We start from the raw sequence: 14,852 nt of genomic DNA, 5'->3' as shown, positions 1-14,852 counted from the left end.
GGCTAGGCCTCTAACTACCCTCTCTATACCCAGCTGCTGGAGGCACCCCACCCATCCGCATTGAGTCCTCATCCTCCCATGTGGCCGAGGGGCAAACCTTGGATCTAAACTGTGTGGTGCCTGGGCAGGCACAGGTGACATGGCAGAAACGCGGAGGCAGCCTTCCCGCCCGGCACCAGGTAAAGCCACCCCAGGGCCAGCCTGCTAGAGAGGGTGGATGGGGACACTTTGGGCCCTAACTCTCAATCCACTCCATCCACACAGACCCACGGTCCCCTGCTGAGACTGCACCAGGTGTCCCCTGCCGATTCAGGCGAGTACGTGTGCCATGTGGTCCTCGGCTCTGAGCATAAAGAGACCTCCGTTCTGGTCACCATCGAACCTTCCGAGTCCATCCCTGGTGAGTGGCTCCCAGTGATACAGAAACCTGCCAGGGAGTAATGTCCCCATCCATGACTCCTGCTGCTGCCTGGGGATAGGAGGCCACGCAGGCTCTGGCTTTAGGTAGACTGCTTTGTGTCAACGACCCAGAGTGTCTATCCTGCTGCCCCTCGTCATGTCATTCCTTGGTTTTTACTCCTTTTCTCCACCCCAGCCTTGCTGCCTGCCTGCCTGTCTTTTGATTTTTGGGAGAGGGTTTCCCTGTGTAATAGCACCAGTTGTCCTGGAACTCGCTCTGTAGACCAGGCTGGCCTCAAACTCACAGAGATCCATGTGCCTCTGCCTCCCGAGTGCTGGGATTAAAGGCGTGCGCCTCTACATCTGGCCCTTGCCTGTCTTATTTACTTGCTTTGTCTCTCTTCCCTCTTCCTGTGAGATCCTCCTTCTGGGATCTCCAACAGAGTTACTGAACTGAGGGCTTCAAGCCAGGGCTGTCAAATTTCTGCAATGGGGGCCTGACCTCAGATTACAAGGCTGCGCCAGCTCTGGGAGGGAATCCCAGACCTGTCTCTTGGGAAGTATCTATTACCTTCCTTTGTCCCTACAGCCCCTGGACCTGTCCTGCCTGTCAGAATTGAGTCTTCATCCTCCACAGTAGCTGAGGGTCAGACGCTGGATCTCAACTGCGTGGTGGCAGGACAGGCCCATGCACAGGTCACATGGTACAAGCGTGGGGGCAGCCTACCTGCCCGACACCAGGTACTCACTCCTAGAATGTGGAAGGGTCCAATGGGTGGTAAGCTGTATAGGGGTCACAGCCTGGCAGCCACGTGTGGGGCTCCTACTGGGCTCTGGGAGGCCCCCTTATACCTTTCTCATGGCTGTGCAGGTCCGTGGCTCCCGCCTGTACATCTTCCAGGCCTCCCCAGTAGATGCTGGAGAATATGTTTGCCGGGCAGGCAATGGGCAGGAGGCAACCATCACAGTCAAAGTCACAGGCAACCAAGGGGCCAACTTTGCCTACCGTGAGTAGCCCACTTGACTGGGCTAGGATGTGGCGAGAGGGGAGGCTGGGGTGTCTTTAGAGAATCTGTTTTGTTTGACTCTGATTTTTCCTCCAGCTCCGGGTAGCGCACCACCTATTCGCATTGAGCCCTCTTCCTCTCACGTGGCTGAGGGGCAAACCCTGGATCTAAACTGCGTGGTGCAGGGACAGGCCCATGCCCAAGTCACATGGCACAAGCGAGGAGGCAGCCTGCCCACCCGGCACCAGGTAGAGGACAGGGGGCAAAGGAGACAAGAAGAATGGGGGTTCTGGGTGGAGAAAACTGGGGTCATGGGCCCCATCACTCAGGTATGTCCTACTGTGGCTAGACCGAAAGCCTAGGCTGGGGCACCCTTAGGTATGAGTTGTATCTACCATCCAGGCTTGTGACCTTAGGCAAGTTGCTCAACCTCTCCATGCTGGAGGTTCAGGGTCTACAAGGAGATAGTCATGCCTGTTTTCAGTTATCTCGGGACCAAGTTCAGTTGTGTGTTTGCAGAGAACTCAGCTTGCGAAAGTACTGAGCCATAATTGCAGCTAATCAGCCTGCGTGCTGGGGTTTGCAGGCTCTTGACTCCACTGATTATGTCATGCACTGTGTTTTGTGTCCCCGAGGAGATGAATGTTTACAGTCATCAGACACCCACGGCAGGGGGTCTTGACTAGGATGGGAGAGGGTGTGCTTAGCATTGACGCAGGGTGGGAAGAAGCGTGCCTGTTTTCCAGGGCTTCTCCCAGCGACCTCCACTCCTAGCGCAAGACCGAACTGACCCAGAGCTGAGGGCCAAGCCTTGGGGCTCACAGAGGGCAGCAGGTTGGAGGTGTTGTGTTAGGGTCCTGAGGGTATTCCCCCCTGATGCCACCCTCTCTTGGCCAGACCCATGGCTCCCTGCTGCGGCTGCACCAGGTGTCTCCTGTCGACTCAGGAGAATATGTGTGCCGAGTGGAGGGAGGGCCCGTGCCTCTGGAGAGCTCCGTCCTGGTCACCATTGAGCCTGCAGGCTCTGTGCCTGGTAAGTAGCCATGCTGGGAGGGAACGGGAAGCAGACAGACTGGATACCACACAAGGAAGCTCCCACCGCAGCCATGGCAGACCCCAGAGGCAACACTGCCTACCGTGCCCCTATGAGTCCAGTGGGCCCCTGTCCCCAGCCACACACCTCTCGTCTGCTGGAGGCTGACACTCTGCCCTCTGTTGCTAGCACTTGGGGTCACCCCTCCAGTCCGAATCGAGTCATCTTCCTCCCATGTGGCAGAAGGGCAGAGCTTGGATCTGAACTGCCTTGTTGCTGGACAGGCTCACCCCCAGATCTCCTGGCACAAGCATGGGGGCAGCCTCCCTGCCCGGCATCAGGTAGGAGGTGGGAAGCTAAGGAAGGGCCCAGAGATCCCTGGTAGCTGGGAAGTAAAGAGCACAGGCTGTGAATTCAAGCATTTGCAGTTCCCATACGCTTGCCACTCGCCTGCTGGGCAGCCTTGGGCCTGTTGTTTGACTTCTCTGATTCTTCAGGTCACCTGTCAAATGGACTTCCTGTCAGCCGGTGCTGGCTGAGTCTCTGCTAGCTTGTGTGTGCAATCAGATGGCAGTCTCAAGGAGATTTAACCAGTCTGTACAATCCCTAGCTAGCTAGGCTGGGAGGGAGCCAGGCAAGGCAAGGCTGGTGGATGGCCGCTAGGCTGGTCTCTGAATCTGGTGCCTCCATCCTGTTCCTCTCAGGTACATGGCTCAAGGCTGAGACTGCTCCAGGTGACCCCAGCTGACTCCGGGGAGTATGTGTGCCGTGTGGTCAGTGGCTCCAGCACCCAGGAAGCTTCTGTCCTTGTCACCATTCAGCAGCAGCTCAGCCCCTACCACTGTGAGTGTCTTAGTGATTGCGGGGACTAACAGGGGCTGCAAGGGGCCTGGCTGCACCCTCAGCCTGCATTCTGTCTCATCCCAGCCCAGAGCGTGGTGCACCCTGTTCGCATTGAGTCCTCGTCACCTTCGCTGGCCAATGGGCATACTCTGGAACTGAACTGCTTGGTGGCTAGCCACGCCCCCCATACCATCACCTGGTATAAGCGTGGAGGCAGCTTACCCAGCCGGCATCAGGTAGGAAGTCCAGAGTGAAGTCCAGCCCCTAATCCTTCGCTCATTCAGTCACTGAACATACATTGAGCATCTCTGCTAAATATACTCGGACTGGCACTGGGGTGTAGAATGATCCCGCTGGCCCTGGTTCGAGCTCCTCTGAAGCCACTGCTTGTGCCTGGCGCTGCACACAGCTGGTGGTCTAAAGGGAAGCTGACATACTAAATGGCAGGTGGGACCCACTGTGGGGGCTCAGAAGGCCTTTGGGGGGCGAAGTTTAGGAACAGTACAAAAGCTAGCGGCTCCTTCCACAGGACCCAGAGGGGTCATACCAGCAGCCTCAAGAAGGCACTGAGCCAGGTCGGGGAGGGGACTCCAGGATCCGATGACTACGGGGTCTATGCTACTTAGGTTCCACCTCCACCCACTGCCATGTGTTCTTCCAGATCATGGGCTCCCGCCTCCGCATCCCTCAAGTGACCCCAGCGGACTCTGGAGAGTACGTGTGTCATGTCAGCAATGGCGTTGGCTCCCAGGAGACCTCACTCATCGTCACCATCGAGAGCAGAGGTCCCTCCCATGGTGAGAATGTGACATGGTGGACAAGGGCTGGGCGAGGGAATGTTGGGGAGACAGAGGTCCCCCCAGTATTGTCACTGTTATCTGAATGCATTCCCTCGGTTCCCCTGCTCTGTCCCCAGTGCCCAGTGTCTCCCCACCCATGAGGATTGAGACCTCATCTCCCACAGTGGTGGAAGGACAGACCGTGGATCTGAACTGTGTGGTGGTTGGGCAGTCCCAGGCCACCATCACATGGTACAAGCGTGGGGGCAGCCTGCCTTCCAGACACCAGGTACGGAGAGGACCTGAGGCAATGGGGTGGCAGGGGCTCCCTCCAGCCCTCTGTACTTTGGGTAGAGGAAAGGTAGTCTCAGCAGACTAGGGATATAGCTCGGTGCTCAGCGGGTAGAGCGCTGGCCTCACATGAGGACTCCCTCCCTAGCCCCACATACAACCGGAAGTTGTGCTGTGTTCTCAGGAGGTGAAGGCAGAAGGATTACAAGTTCAAAGTTATCCTCAGCTGTATAGTAACTTCCAAGGCCATTGTGGTCTGCATGAGGACCTGAGTTCAAGTCCCAGCACTCACATAACAAGCCATGTATGGACCTGTGCCTGCCTGCAATCCTAACACTGAGGTGGGCAGAGACTGCTGGCTGCCAGCCTGTCTGGAAAAACACTCCATGTTCATAGAGAGACCCTGCCTCAAAGGAACAAAGTGGACAGTGATGGCGAAGAACACCTGACGCCCTCCACACGCATGTTTAGGCATGTGTATCAACCGGCACATACACAGTCACATACACCGCACTCACAAAAGCACACGTACACAACACTAAATGAGACAGCCTTAGCAAGCCTGGGAAGGGAAGCTGGAGTCAGTGGGGGCCCTGTGGCTGCTGACCTCAGCTCCTTCTGTCTTATCCCCACCCGTCCCAGGCCCATGGCTCTCGGCTACGGCTACACCAGATGTCAGTGGCTGACTCCGGCGAGTATGTGTGCCGAGCCAACAACAACATTGATGCCCAGGAGACCTCCATTGTGATCTCCGTCTCCCCCAGCAACAACAGCCCCTCTGGTGAGTCTGACTCCTGACTCAGGAAAGGGACTGGGAAAAACAGTTCCCTAGGAAGAGGAGTCTGGAGTTGAAGCCCACAGACCCAGGGGGAGGTGAGGGCAAAGGTTGACAAAGGCTGTCTGTGTTCAAATCCTGCTGTGTTGCTCCAGGACTGAGGAACTTACACTTGGCTCATAGTCTTAGTCTCCTTGTCAGTGAAATGGGGACACAGATCACTCCTACCTCATAAAGCGTTGCTGTCTAAATGGTGCTCACTAGCCTTGTGGGGCAATCGCAGTTAATAAGCCAGGCCAGGTGGCAAAGGCCTATAGTCTCAGCTAGTTGGGAAGCTAGGACAGAAGAATCAAAAGTTCAAGGCCAGCCTATACAGCCTAGGGAGACCCTATCTCAAACCAAAGCGAAAAGAGGGTTAGTGGTATAGCTCAGTGCTAATGCGCTTGCCTAGCCCACGAAAGACCCTGGATCCCAAGTACTCTAAAAGAAAAAATCAGAAAAACATTTGGTTTGTAGACTGGGGAGATTTGGTTTGTAGGCATCATCAGTAAAGTGCTTGCCACACTCACGTGAGAACTTGACTTAGAGCCTGAATAAAAAAACCGAATGTAGCTGGGTGATGGTAGGCGCACACCTTTAATCCCAGAACTCAGAAGCAGAGGCAGGAGGATCTCTGTGAGTTTTTGTCTTATTTTTGTTTTTTCGAGACAGGGTTTCTCTGTATAACAGTTCTAGCTGTCCTGAAACTCACTCTGTAGACCAGGCTGGCCTTGAACTCACAGAGATCCACCTGCTTCTGCCTCCCGAATGCTGAGTTTAAAGACGTGCCCCCCACACTGTTCATCGGATCTCTGTGAGTTTGAGGTCAGCCTGGTCTACAGAGCGAGTTCCAGGACAGCCAGGGCTGCACAGAGAAACCCTGTCTCGGGGGAAAACAAAACAAAACTGGATGTGATGAGAGCCTGTTGTCCTGTTGGGGGGCGGGCAGGGGCAGGAGGGCTCATTGGCCAGCTGTCTAAGAGACCCTGTCTCAAAAAGACAAGATTTGGCACTCAGGAGGCAATAAGCAGGCAGATCTTCGAGTTGCAGGCCAGCCTGGGCTACAGAGTGAAACCCTGTCTCCAAAATAAATAAGTAAATGAATAAAATCAAGATTGATGGCTCTGAGTAACAGCACCTAGGGTTGACCTCTGATTGCCACACAAACACATACACACAAAATTTCATTTTATGTCAAGCATGGTGACTCATACCTATAAATAAAAATTAAAGCCCACATAAGAGGGCATTTCTATCATCCCAGGGTACGGAATTGAGAGGGTTAAAGTGAGTTAGTCAAGGAGGTTGGCCCTTAGAGCAGTGTCTTGGCTCCCTGTTAGCACTGCCAAGGGATCATTGATGTGACCACAGGCGATCGTTTTCCTGTTCTGTGGCTCCTAAATCCCACTTGAGAATCCGACTTAAGCCCACCTGCTCTCCTCTGTCCTCAGCCCCAGCCGGTTCTGCACCCATCAGAATCGAGTCCTCCTCTTCACACGTGGCCGAAGGACAGACCCTGGATCTGAACTGTGTGGTCCCTGGACAGGCCCATGCCCAGGTCACATGGCACAAGCGAGGGGGCAGCCTCCCCGCTCGTCATCAGGTATAAACTGGAAAAGAAATGAGAGAGATGCTGGCTAGGAGTCCTGGTTTGCTCTGCCCAGACAGGAGGCATGACGCCCCTGTGGGGTGCCTCACACACCTGGATTGGAGGCTGGACCCTGGCTCCCAACCTTCCAGGCCTCCTGGTTGACATCTTACCCTGCTCCTCTGTTTGCCCCGCCCCTGACCAGACCCACGGCTCAAGGCTGCGGCTGCACCAGGTGTCCCCAGCTGACTCCGGCGAGTATATGTGCAGAGTCCTGAGCAGCTCTGGCCCTCTGGAGGCTTCGGTCCTGGTCTCCATTACAGCATCTACCTCTAACAGCCATGTCCCTGGTGAGGATCCCAGGATGGGCCTGGAAAGAGAGATGAGGGAGGGAGAAGAGCAGCCAAGTTGGGCAAAAGAAAGGGTCTGTGAGACCTGGAGACCGCAGGCATCTGGTCCCAGACTTCTGCCTCCTGTCTCTTGCCCTCCTTCGTTGACCCACACCAGAGGGCAGGGTCATACGGTATGGGTCCTTTCTCTCTCACGGGCTTGAGAACTTTCAAGTGTGATATCAGTGCACTTGGGTTCCAGTGTCCCCACCTGGAGAGATCCGGAAATGTCACACAAAGAACTTTGCCTCTTCACATTGCTGTCCTTGATGAAGAATAGTGGGTCTTTACCCGCTACTATCTCCATGTCTAGGGCATCTAGTGAGTTCCCAAAGCCTGGACACGCCCTGCCGGGTGTTAGAGGTCATCTGAGATGTATCTTAGTTAGCGTATCCACTAGTTGTGGTTGTATACCAACAACTGTGGCGCCTCAGACCTGTTGTGGTTCGTGGTAGTTATTACTAGAGTGAGGCTAAGGACTTAAATGTTTTACAAGTGATTCAATTAAAGGAAAACACAGGAACCGACAGTGGTGGGGGACGGGGACCCAGGCATGATGGAAACTGATCAGATGGGATGTGAGTTGCCTAGATACCAATCCTCATGATCTTCATGGTAACCGCATTTCATCCTGTTAACCCTGAGGTGGGATGATTGTTCTCCGTTTTACAGTTGGGGAAATGGAGGCACAGAGGTAGCTTCCCAAAGATCACACTAAGTGGCCATGCTAGGAGCTGAGCTCTTGCTGTCTGGCCCCAAGGTCTGAGTTCTTAGCTACCACCTACTGGAGATTAGGAAATATCAATGACTCTGTGGAGGAGCCTGGCACAGAGACTCTGGGGGTGGGACTAGGAGAAAGAGGGACCCCCATCCTCAGGGAGTCCTACCCTCCAAGTCTGCGGGGCCCGAAAAGGGAAAGATGCCAACCCTCCCTTCAAATCCAGTCTGCACAGTAGGGCACCCCGGGAGAGGCTGAGCCGCCTTAGCCACTGACCACTAGCTGTGCCCTGGCCCAGGTGGAGTCCCGCCCATCCGCATCGAGACCTCTTCCTCCCGAGTGGCTGAGGGGCAGACCCTGGATCTAAACTGTGTGGTTCCTGGGCAGGCCCACGCCCAGGTCACATGGCACAAACGTGGAGGCAGTCTGCCCGCTGGGCACCAGGTACAGAGCCTGGAGACAACAGCATGTGCCCCTCTTCCTCAGCCCCAACTCTCTTTTCCTCAGCCCATCCCTGAAGGGAGGGTGGCCCTAGCCGTCAGCTAGCGTCTGCAAACAGACTGGGCACAACAGGGTCACCACCAGTACCCAGCACCTTGAGATAAGAGAGGACACCACTTCCTCAACACCCTACTTCCTAAACTCTACCATCTATGGCATAAGAGGCAGAGTTGAATGTGGCCCAAAGTGGGGCACCTGGAGGCTTCCCAGCCCTTCCCCACCCTCTCCCCTCTATGCAGGTCCACGGCCACATACTGAGGCTGAACCGTGTGTCCCCAGCTGACTCTGGCGAGTACTCATGCCAGGTGACTGGCAGCTCAGGTACCCTGGAGGCTTCTGTCCTGGTCACCATCGAGGCCTCTAACCCCAGCCCCATCCCTGGTGAGTGACATGGAGCCGTGGGTGAGGTTGGGGGTGGCGCTCTCCTGGCCTTGTTTTGTCACATAGAGCTTTTATTTTGGTATGTTTTGTGATTGTTATTTTTGGGGGGTTGGGGGGGGGACAAGGTCTCACTTTGTAGCCCAGACTCTCCTCAAACTCATGGCACTCCTCTCTGTCTCAAATTCTGAAATTACAGACAGTTGTCAGCATGGCATTGTTCTTGGGGCATTGGCTTTCCTATGGCTGGGGATCAAGCCCACCCAGGGCAAAGCTCCTATAATCTGTGTCTGGGTCATTAGTCCTTCAGACACCCTCAATCAGTGGGAACCCAGTTTCCAGCAAGACCCCTCAGACCCAGGGGAGGGAGACCTCCTTAGTTGATATGGCTTATCCATGTCACCTTGAAGAAGATCACCACAGTTAGGTCCTTGCCCTCACCTCAGGAGCCTTGACTGTTCCCCATCTCTGTTCCTGCAGCCCCAGGACCGGCCCAACCTGTCTATATAGAGTCCTCCTCCTCCCACGTGGCTGAAGGACAAACTCTGGATCTGAACTGTGTGGTTCCAGGGCAAGCCCATGCCCAGGTCACATGGCACAAACGAGGGGGCAGCCTGCCTGCACGACACCAGGTATTTGTTCAGGTTGGGGAGAAGCCCAGGGTTGGCAAGGTCTCCTCCTGTAGTTTCCTCTGCACCTTAGCCTTATGCAGACTCCAGCATCCATGGGATCATGGGAAAGAGGTACCCATTGGGGAAGAGTGCCCCAGAGCAAGAGACCATTGGCTGAAAGGCTTTCCTCCTAGCATTGCTTCACAGCTTGCATTTGAACCCTTTTCCCTCTCAGTAAAGGGAAGGGATCGGACTTCCATGCAGGAAGCTCCTTAGCCCATGGCTGCAGGGCTAGTTCCTAAGCCTCACTTCAAAACTTACCTCATCTCCAGAACCCTTGATGGCTTCCTTCTCTTCCTCTTCTGCAGACTCATGGCTCCCTGCTGAGACTCCACCATATCTCCCCTGCTGACTCTGGCGAGTACGTGTGCCAAGTGGCTGGTAGCTCCCGCCCTGAGCATGAAGCTTCCTTCACAATCACAGTCCCGCCCAGTGCAGGGTCTTCCTATCGTGAGTATGGCGAATGCCCGGAGTAGGGAAGGGGGGGCCCAGGCAGGACCTGGTACCTGAGTGGAGCCAGACCACCCAACTGAGCCTAGAATCTGACCCTTGGACTCCATCCAGGCCTCAGGAGTCCTGTCATCTCCATCGAGCCGCCCAGCATGACTGTGCAGCAGGGCCAAGATGCCAGTTTCAAGTGCCTCATCCACGAAGGAGCAACACCCATCAACCTGGAGTGGAAGACCCGGAACCAGGAGCTGGAGGGTGAGTGGCTAGCTGCCTGAGCTAGAGGCAGCAGGGAGGGCCATCCCATGTGAAGGTCGGGGTGGAAAGCTGGGTCCATACCATCTTCCCGAGTGGCTCCGAGTAAGGCTTGAACCCATTCGTGTGGTGATGGAGCATGACCCCGGAGACTCCAAGGGCTCCCACTTACAGCCATCTGTGACTTCGAGTCCTCTGCCCAGATATCAAGGGTCCCTCCCTGGCCTTCCCTTCCTTTGTGTTGATATGATAAAATACCATGATGAAAGCAACTTCAGGGGAAAATAGGGGTTATTTCAGGCCACAGCTTGCTCCGTCAGGGCAGGGAAGTCGAAGCAGCTGGTCACAGCACATCCACAATCAGGAAGTAGGGAGGGATGAATGAAGGCCACTATTTAGCACTCTCTCTCTCTACTTATTATTTTGGTTTTTTGAGACAGGGTTTCTCTGTGTAATGGCCCTAGCTGTCCTGGAACTAGCTCTGTAGACCAGGCTGGCTTTGAACTCACAGATATCTGCCTACCTCTGCCCCCTAAGTACAGGAATTAAAGGCGTGTACACTACCCCCTGGCCTTCACTCTCTCTTTTTATACAGTCCAGATTTCCCTACCCAGGGAATAGCTTTCTCCACAGTTAGCATGTGACTTCCCATACCTGTTAACCTGTCTAGATAATCCCTCCCAAGCCTGTCACCTAGGTGGTTCTAGATCTGTCAAGTGATAGCTAACACTAACCATCACCCTTTCCCAATGCAACCCCTCAGACAATGTGCACATCAGCCCCAATGGCTCCATCATTACCATCGTGGGCACCCGGCCCAGCAACCATGGAGCCTATCGCTGTGTGGCTTCCAATGCGTATGGTGTGGCCCAGAGTGTCGTCAATCTTAGTGTGCAAGGTGAGAGACACCAACCCATGGCTCTTCCCCTTTTGCCAGTCCAGCTTTTACAGGTTTAAAACCTGCCCACCACTGCCTACTGTGACTCTTATATAACCCAAAGCTCTGAATGTCATTCCTCCCCCAGGGTCTCCTACAGTGTCTGTGCTCCCTGAGGGCCCTGTGCATGTGAAAATGGGTAAAGACATCACCCTGGAGTGCATCAGTGCTGGGGAGCCCCGCTCTTCCCCCCGTTGGACCCGACTCGGCACCCCTGTCAAACTGGAGCCGCGAATATTTGGGCTCATGAATAGCCACGCGATGCTGAAGGTGAGGTTGGGCCTGCTCCACGTCTGGGACTGAGGTCCTTCCTAGGAGCTGACTGAAGCAGGTGCCTAGAGGGGGCCTAAGTAGGTGGACAGAGAAGAGCTTGATGGGTAGATGGGAGAAGAGAGAAGGAAAGGAAGAAGGAATGGCTCAGAAGCCTGGGTGGATGGGTAGTTGGATGATGGGTAGGTTGGTAGCTAAGCAACGGGGGTCTCGTGGGAAGTCGTGAAGGTGAGCCTTCCAGCAGCCCACAGAGAAGCTAAAGACGAAGGAAGGCATCTGGGGATATAGCTCAGCTGTTTGTCTATCGTGCACCAAATCTGACTTCGATTCCCAGAACCACGTGAGCAAATCATGGTGACATGTGCCTGTACTTGAAGCATCAGGATGTGGAGGCAAGAGGGTCAGGAGGTCAAGATGCCATCAAGCATAGAGTTCGAGGCTAGCCTGGGCTACATGAGACCCTAGCTCAGAAAACAAAAACAATAATCAAAATACGAAGGAAGGGATCAATATCAATATTCTCTGCTTTCTTCTAGATTTCATCAGCTAAGCCATCAGATGCAGGCACCTATGTGTGTCTAGCCCAGAATGCCCTGGGCACAGCACAGAAGCAGGTGGAGGTGATCGTGGACACTGGCACTGTGGCCCCAGGTGCCCCCCAGGTTCAAGTTGAAGAAGCTGAGCTGACCCTGGAGGCTGGACACACGGCCACTCTACATTGCTCAGCCACAGGTGTAGTGGAGACCCACAGAAAGGCTGAGCTAGACAGCCCTGGGGTTTTGAATTCTCCCATGATGATGCCACACCCAGGGAGCATCTACTTAGCCAGTCCCATGGAGGGATAGGTCGCTTAGAACCTTTTCCTATCACTCCACACTTGATTGGTCCCTGGAACAACCTAGTGACCAATGCCATCTTCAACCCCATAGGCAACCCCCCGCCCACTATCCACTGGTCCAAGCTGCGCTCCCCACTGCCCTGGCAGCACCGGGTAGAAGGCAACACTCTGGTCATTCCCCGGGTGGCCCAGCAGGACTCGGGCCAGTACATCTGTAATGCCACCAACAGTGCTGGGCATGCTGAAGCCACTGTTGTCCTGCACGTGGAGAGTAAGTCCTCCATACCCTCTCCTGACTTCTGTCTGTGGTGCACGGGGCTCTATGTTCCCCTGCCAAGCTCTTCTTTGGGCAGAATCCCATGATCCCTATCTATCTAGAGGACTCCAAAGCCTGCTCTGGCTGCCACCCATGTCTCCTCTTGGGCCCCAGGGGCTTGACTGCACTACATGGATCCAGCTACCAGCTGTGATCCCGAGCTCTGCTCTGTTCCACCTGATCTCTCTGTGTGTCCCTCAGGTCCTCCATATGCGACCGTAATCCCAGAGCATACCTCAGTGCAGCCAGGGAAACTGGTTCAGCTGCAGTGCCTGGCTCACGGCACACACCCACTCACCTTCCAGTGGAGCCGCGTGGACGGCATCCTCCCTGAAAGGGCCGTTGCCAGAAATGAGCTTCTGCGCTTGGAGCCTACGGGCCCTGCAGACTCTGGTCGCTATCGCTGCCAGGTCTCCAACAAGGTGGGCTCGGCTGAGGCCTTTGCCCAAGTTCTGGTCCAAGGTAAGCAACTGGAGTGTCAGTGGGAGGCCAGGGGTCAGCTTCCCTGTGGGCCTTTTCTTGACCAGCATGTCCACTTGGGATACAAAGGCCTCCAGCTGTTACCCATCTTCAGTGTCCTGCTCTGAGACCTAAGGTAGCCTCCTTGTCCAGGAAGACCTTCCCCCCGTTACTGTTCTCAGCTCCCTAGCTTTCAGGTCACTTTCTACCCTGCTTTGTACTTGCTAGGAAATGACCTCACAGGCCAGACAGGAAGGACAGTCAGAGCAAGGCCTGTTCCCTATTGTCCCAGCAGCCATGAGCTTGTCCACCGCAGGCCCAGAGAAAGTAAACACTTGACTGAAAGAGCAGCGAATGAGTGACAGGGCCATCTCTTATAGGCCCAGGACCCCAGCGTGACAATGAGGACTCTAACATCCCTGTGGGCTACTACAGAGCCACCCAAGTCTTTGGACACAAAAGTCCAGAAGCAGCAGACAGCCTAACTTACTGGTCAAGAGTCTGGATTGTGGCCTCAGAGATAACTTTAGCTATGTTATCTCATGTTGAACCTCAGTGTTTCTCATATGTAAAGAGAAAAAAAAAGTGTCTCCCGGCCATTCATGTCCTAAGCCACCTTCTGAATCCAAGGGCCCAGCCCCACACTGGCCCTTATATCAACAAATGATTGACTGTGAGAACAAGAACAAGCAAGAATGAATCTGTATTGAAAGGACTTTGTTGTCTGGCTGAGAATGTCTCTTGAATGTTGAGATGAGGGTATCCCAAGCGTTTCAGGGATATGACGCATACTTGTATAGGAAAGAACCTTAGGTGTTCTGTGTGACGCTGTGGACCTTAGTCCAAGCTCATCAAGATACCCAGCTGAGGGAGCCCTAGAACTTAGGAGCTCAGTACTATTCTGGACATCAGATGAGAGACCTCATCTCAAAACCCTATATGGAAAACCTCATGCACTTAGGCTGGGGGGTATGGCTCATGCTTGTGTAACATGCACCGAGTCCTGGGTTCAATCCCCAGCACCACATAACTAGATGTAGGTGACCTGTGCTTGTAATCCCAGCATTCAGGCAGGAAAACACAAAGTTCGAAGTTCAAGGTCATCCTATGCTACGCGAAACCCTGTTGTAATCAGTCAGTCAGGCAGTCACCCTCACATGTCTCCACAGGTCCTTCCGGCGATCTCCCTGGCACTTCCATCCCAGTAGGATCCGTACACACTGTACAAGTCACTCCTCAGCTAGAGACCAAGAACATCGGGGCCAGCGTTGAGTTCCACTGTGCTGTGCCCAATGAGCGGGGCACCCACCTTCGATGGCTCAAGGAGGGAGATCAGCTGCCTCCTGGACACAGTGTACAGGATGGAGTCCTCCGGTGAGCGGTGCTGGGTGTGGACTGGACTCAAGTACCTCCCAGCCTAAGGCTCAGTGGGGCTGAGTCACTTTACCTGCCTACGGGTCCCACCACAGAGCAATGTCCTTGAGCCAGTTGCTTATCCTCTCTGAGCCTTAGTTTTTACAATGGTCAGTGAGTAAGGAAATTGAAGTACTGTTCTCTCTAAAATTCTTAATGCTTTCTTGGCACATGGAAGGCCATCTGCTAACAGTGGGCTGAGTTCCTTCTATTCTGGTTTAGTTTGTTTTTTTGGTATTATTTGGTTTTGGTATTTTGGTATTTCTGAGACCAGGTCTCACTCTGTAATTCAGACTGGCCTGAAACTCACTATGTAGATCAGATTGGCCTCCTGCTTTAGCCTCTCAAGTACTGGAATTACAGATGGGAGCCACTGTGCCCAACCCTGAGTTTATTAAAACCCCTACTGTTATTAAAGGCAAGAAAATAGGGCCAGAGATCTGCAGCTCAGTCACTGTGAGACCTCAAGTCAGTGTGACAGAGAGCCTTAGAGCAAGAATCTGTGT

The 14,852-nt window shown here is 54.2% G+C and overlaps 1 protein-coding gene across 1 annotated transcript in view; it reads left to right on the top strand.

Moving 5' to 3' along the window:
- Positions 1 to 14,852, top strand: part of Hspg2 (heparan sulfate proteoglycan 2) — a 102,144-nt gene that overhangs the window by 73,829 nt on the left and 13,463 nt on the right. Inside the window, exons 51-75 of the mRNA XM_057783679.1 lie at positions 34 to 179; positions 265 to 400; positions 989 to 1,140; positions 1,271 to 1,406; positions 1,503 to 1,654; positions 2,304 to 2,439; positions 2,629 to 2,780; positions 3,144 to 3,282; positions 3,367 to 3,518; positions 3,944 to 4,079; positions 4,199 to 4,350; positions 4,995 to 5,133; positions 6,618 to 6,769; positions 6,960 to 7,104; positions 8,160 to 8,305; positions 8,602 to 8,743; positions 9,221 to 9,372; positions 9,720 to 9,861; positions 9,976 to 10,116; positions 10,877 to 11,011; positions 11,139 to 11,320; positions 11,857 to 12,052; positions 12,250 to 12,429; positions 12,676 to 12,936; positions 14,103 to 14,307. Coding sequence (XP_057639662.1) covers positions 34 to 179; positions 265 to 400; positions 989 to 1,140; positions 1,271 to 1,406; positions 1,503 to 1,654; positions 2,304 to 2,439; positions 2,629 to 2,780; positions 3,144 to 3,282; positions 3,367 to 3,518; positions 3,944 to 4,079; positions 4,199 to 4,350; positions 4,995 to 5,133; positions 6,618 to 6,769; positions 6,960 to 7,104; positions 8,160 to 8,305; positions 8,602 to 8,743; positions 9,221 to 9,372; positions 9,720 to 9,861; positions 9,976 to 10,116; positions 10,877 to 11,011; positions 11,139 to 11,320; positions 11,857 to 12,052; positions 12,250 to 12,429; positions 12,676 to 12,936; positions 14,103 to 14,307 — 3,907 coding nt within the window. The remainder of the gene's footprint in view (positions 1 to 33; positions 180 to 264; positions 401 to 988; positions 1,141 to 1,270; positions 1,407 to 1,502; positions 1,655 to 2,303; positions 2,440 to 2,628; positions 2,781 to 3,143; positions 3,283 to 3,366; positions 3,519 to 3,943; positions 4,080 to 4,198; positions 4,351 to 4,994; positions 5,134 to 6,617; positions 6,770 to 6,959; positions 7,105 to 8,159; positions 8,306 to 8,601; positions 8,744 to 9,220; positions 9,373 to 9,719; positions 9,862 to 9,975; positions 10,117 to 10,876; positions 11,012 to 11,138; positions 11,321 to 11,856; positions 12,053 to 12,249; positions 12,430 to 12,675; positions 12,937 to 14,102; positions 14,308 to 14,852) is intronic.

The sequence above is a fragment of the Chionomys nivalis genome, chromosome 11 (genome assembly GCF_950005125.1).
Source record: "Chionomys nivalis chromosome 11, mChiNiv1.1, whole genome shotgun sequence".
NCBI lineage: Eukaryota > Metazoa > Chordata > Mammalia > Rodentia > Cricetidae > Chionomys > Chionomys nivalis.
The sequence above is the reverse complement of the archived record's forward strand: the minus strand, read 5'-3'. Positions and strand labels throughout refer to the sequence as shown.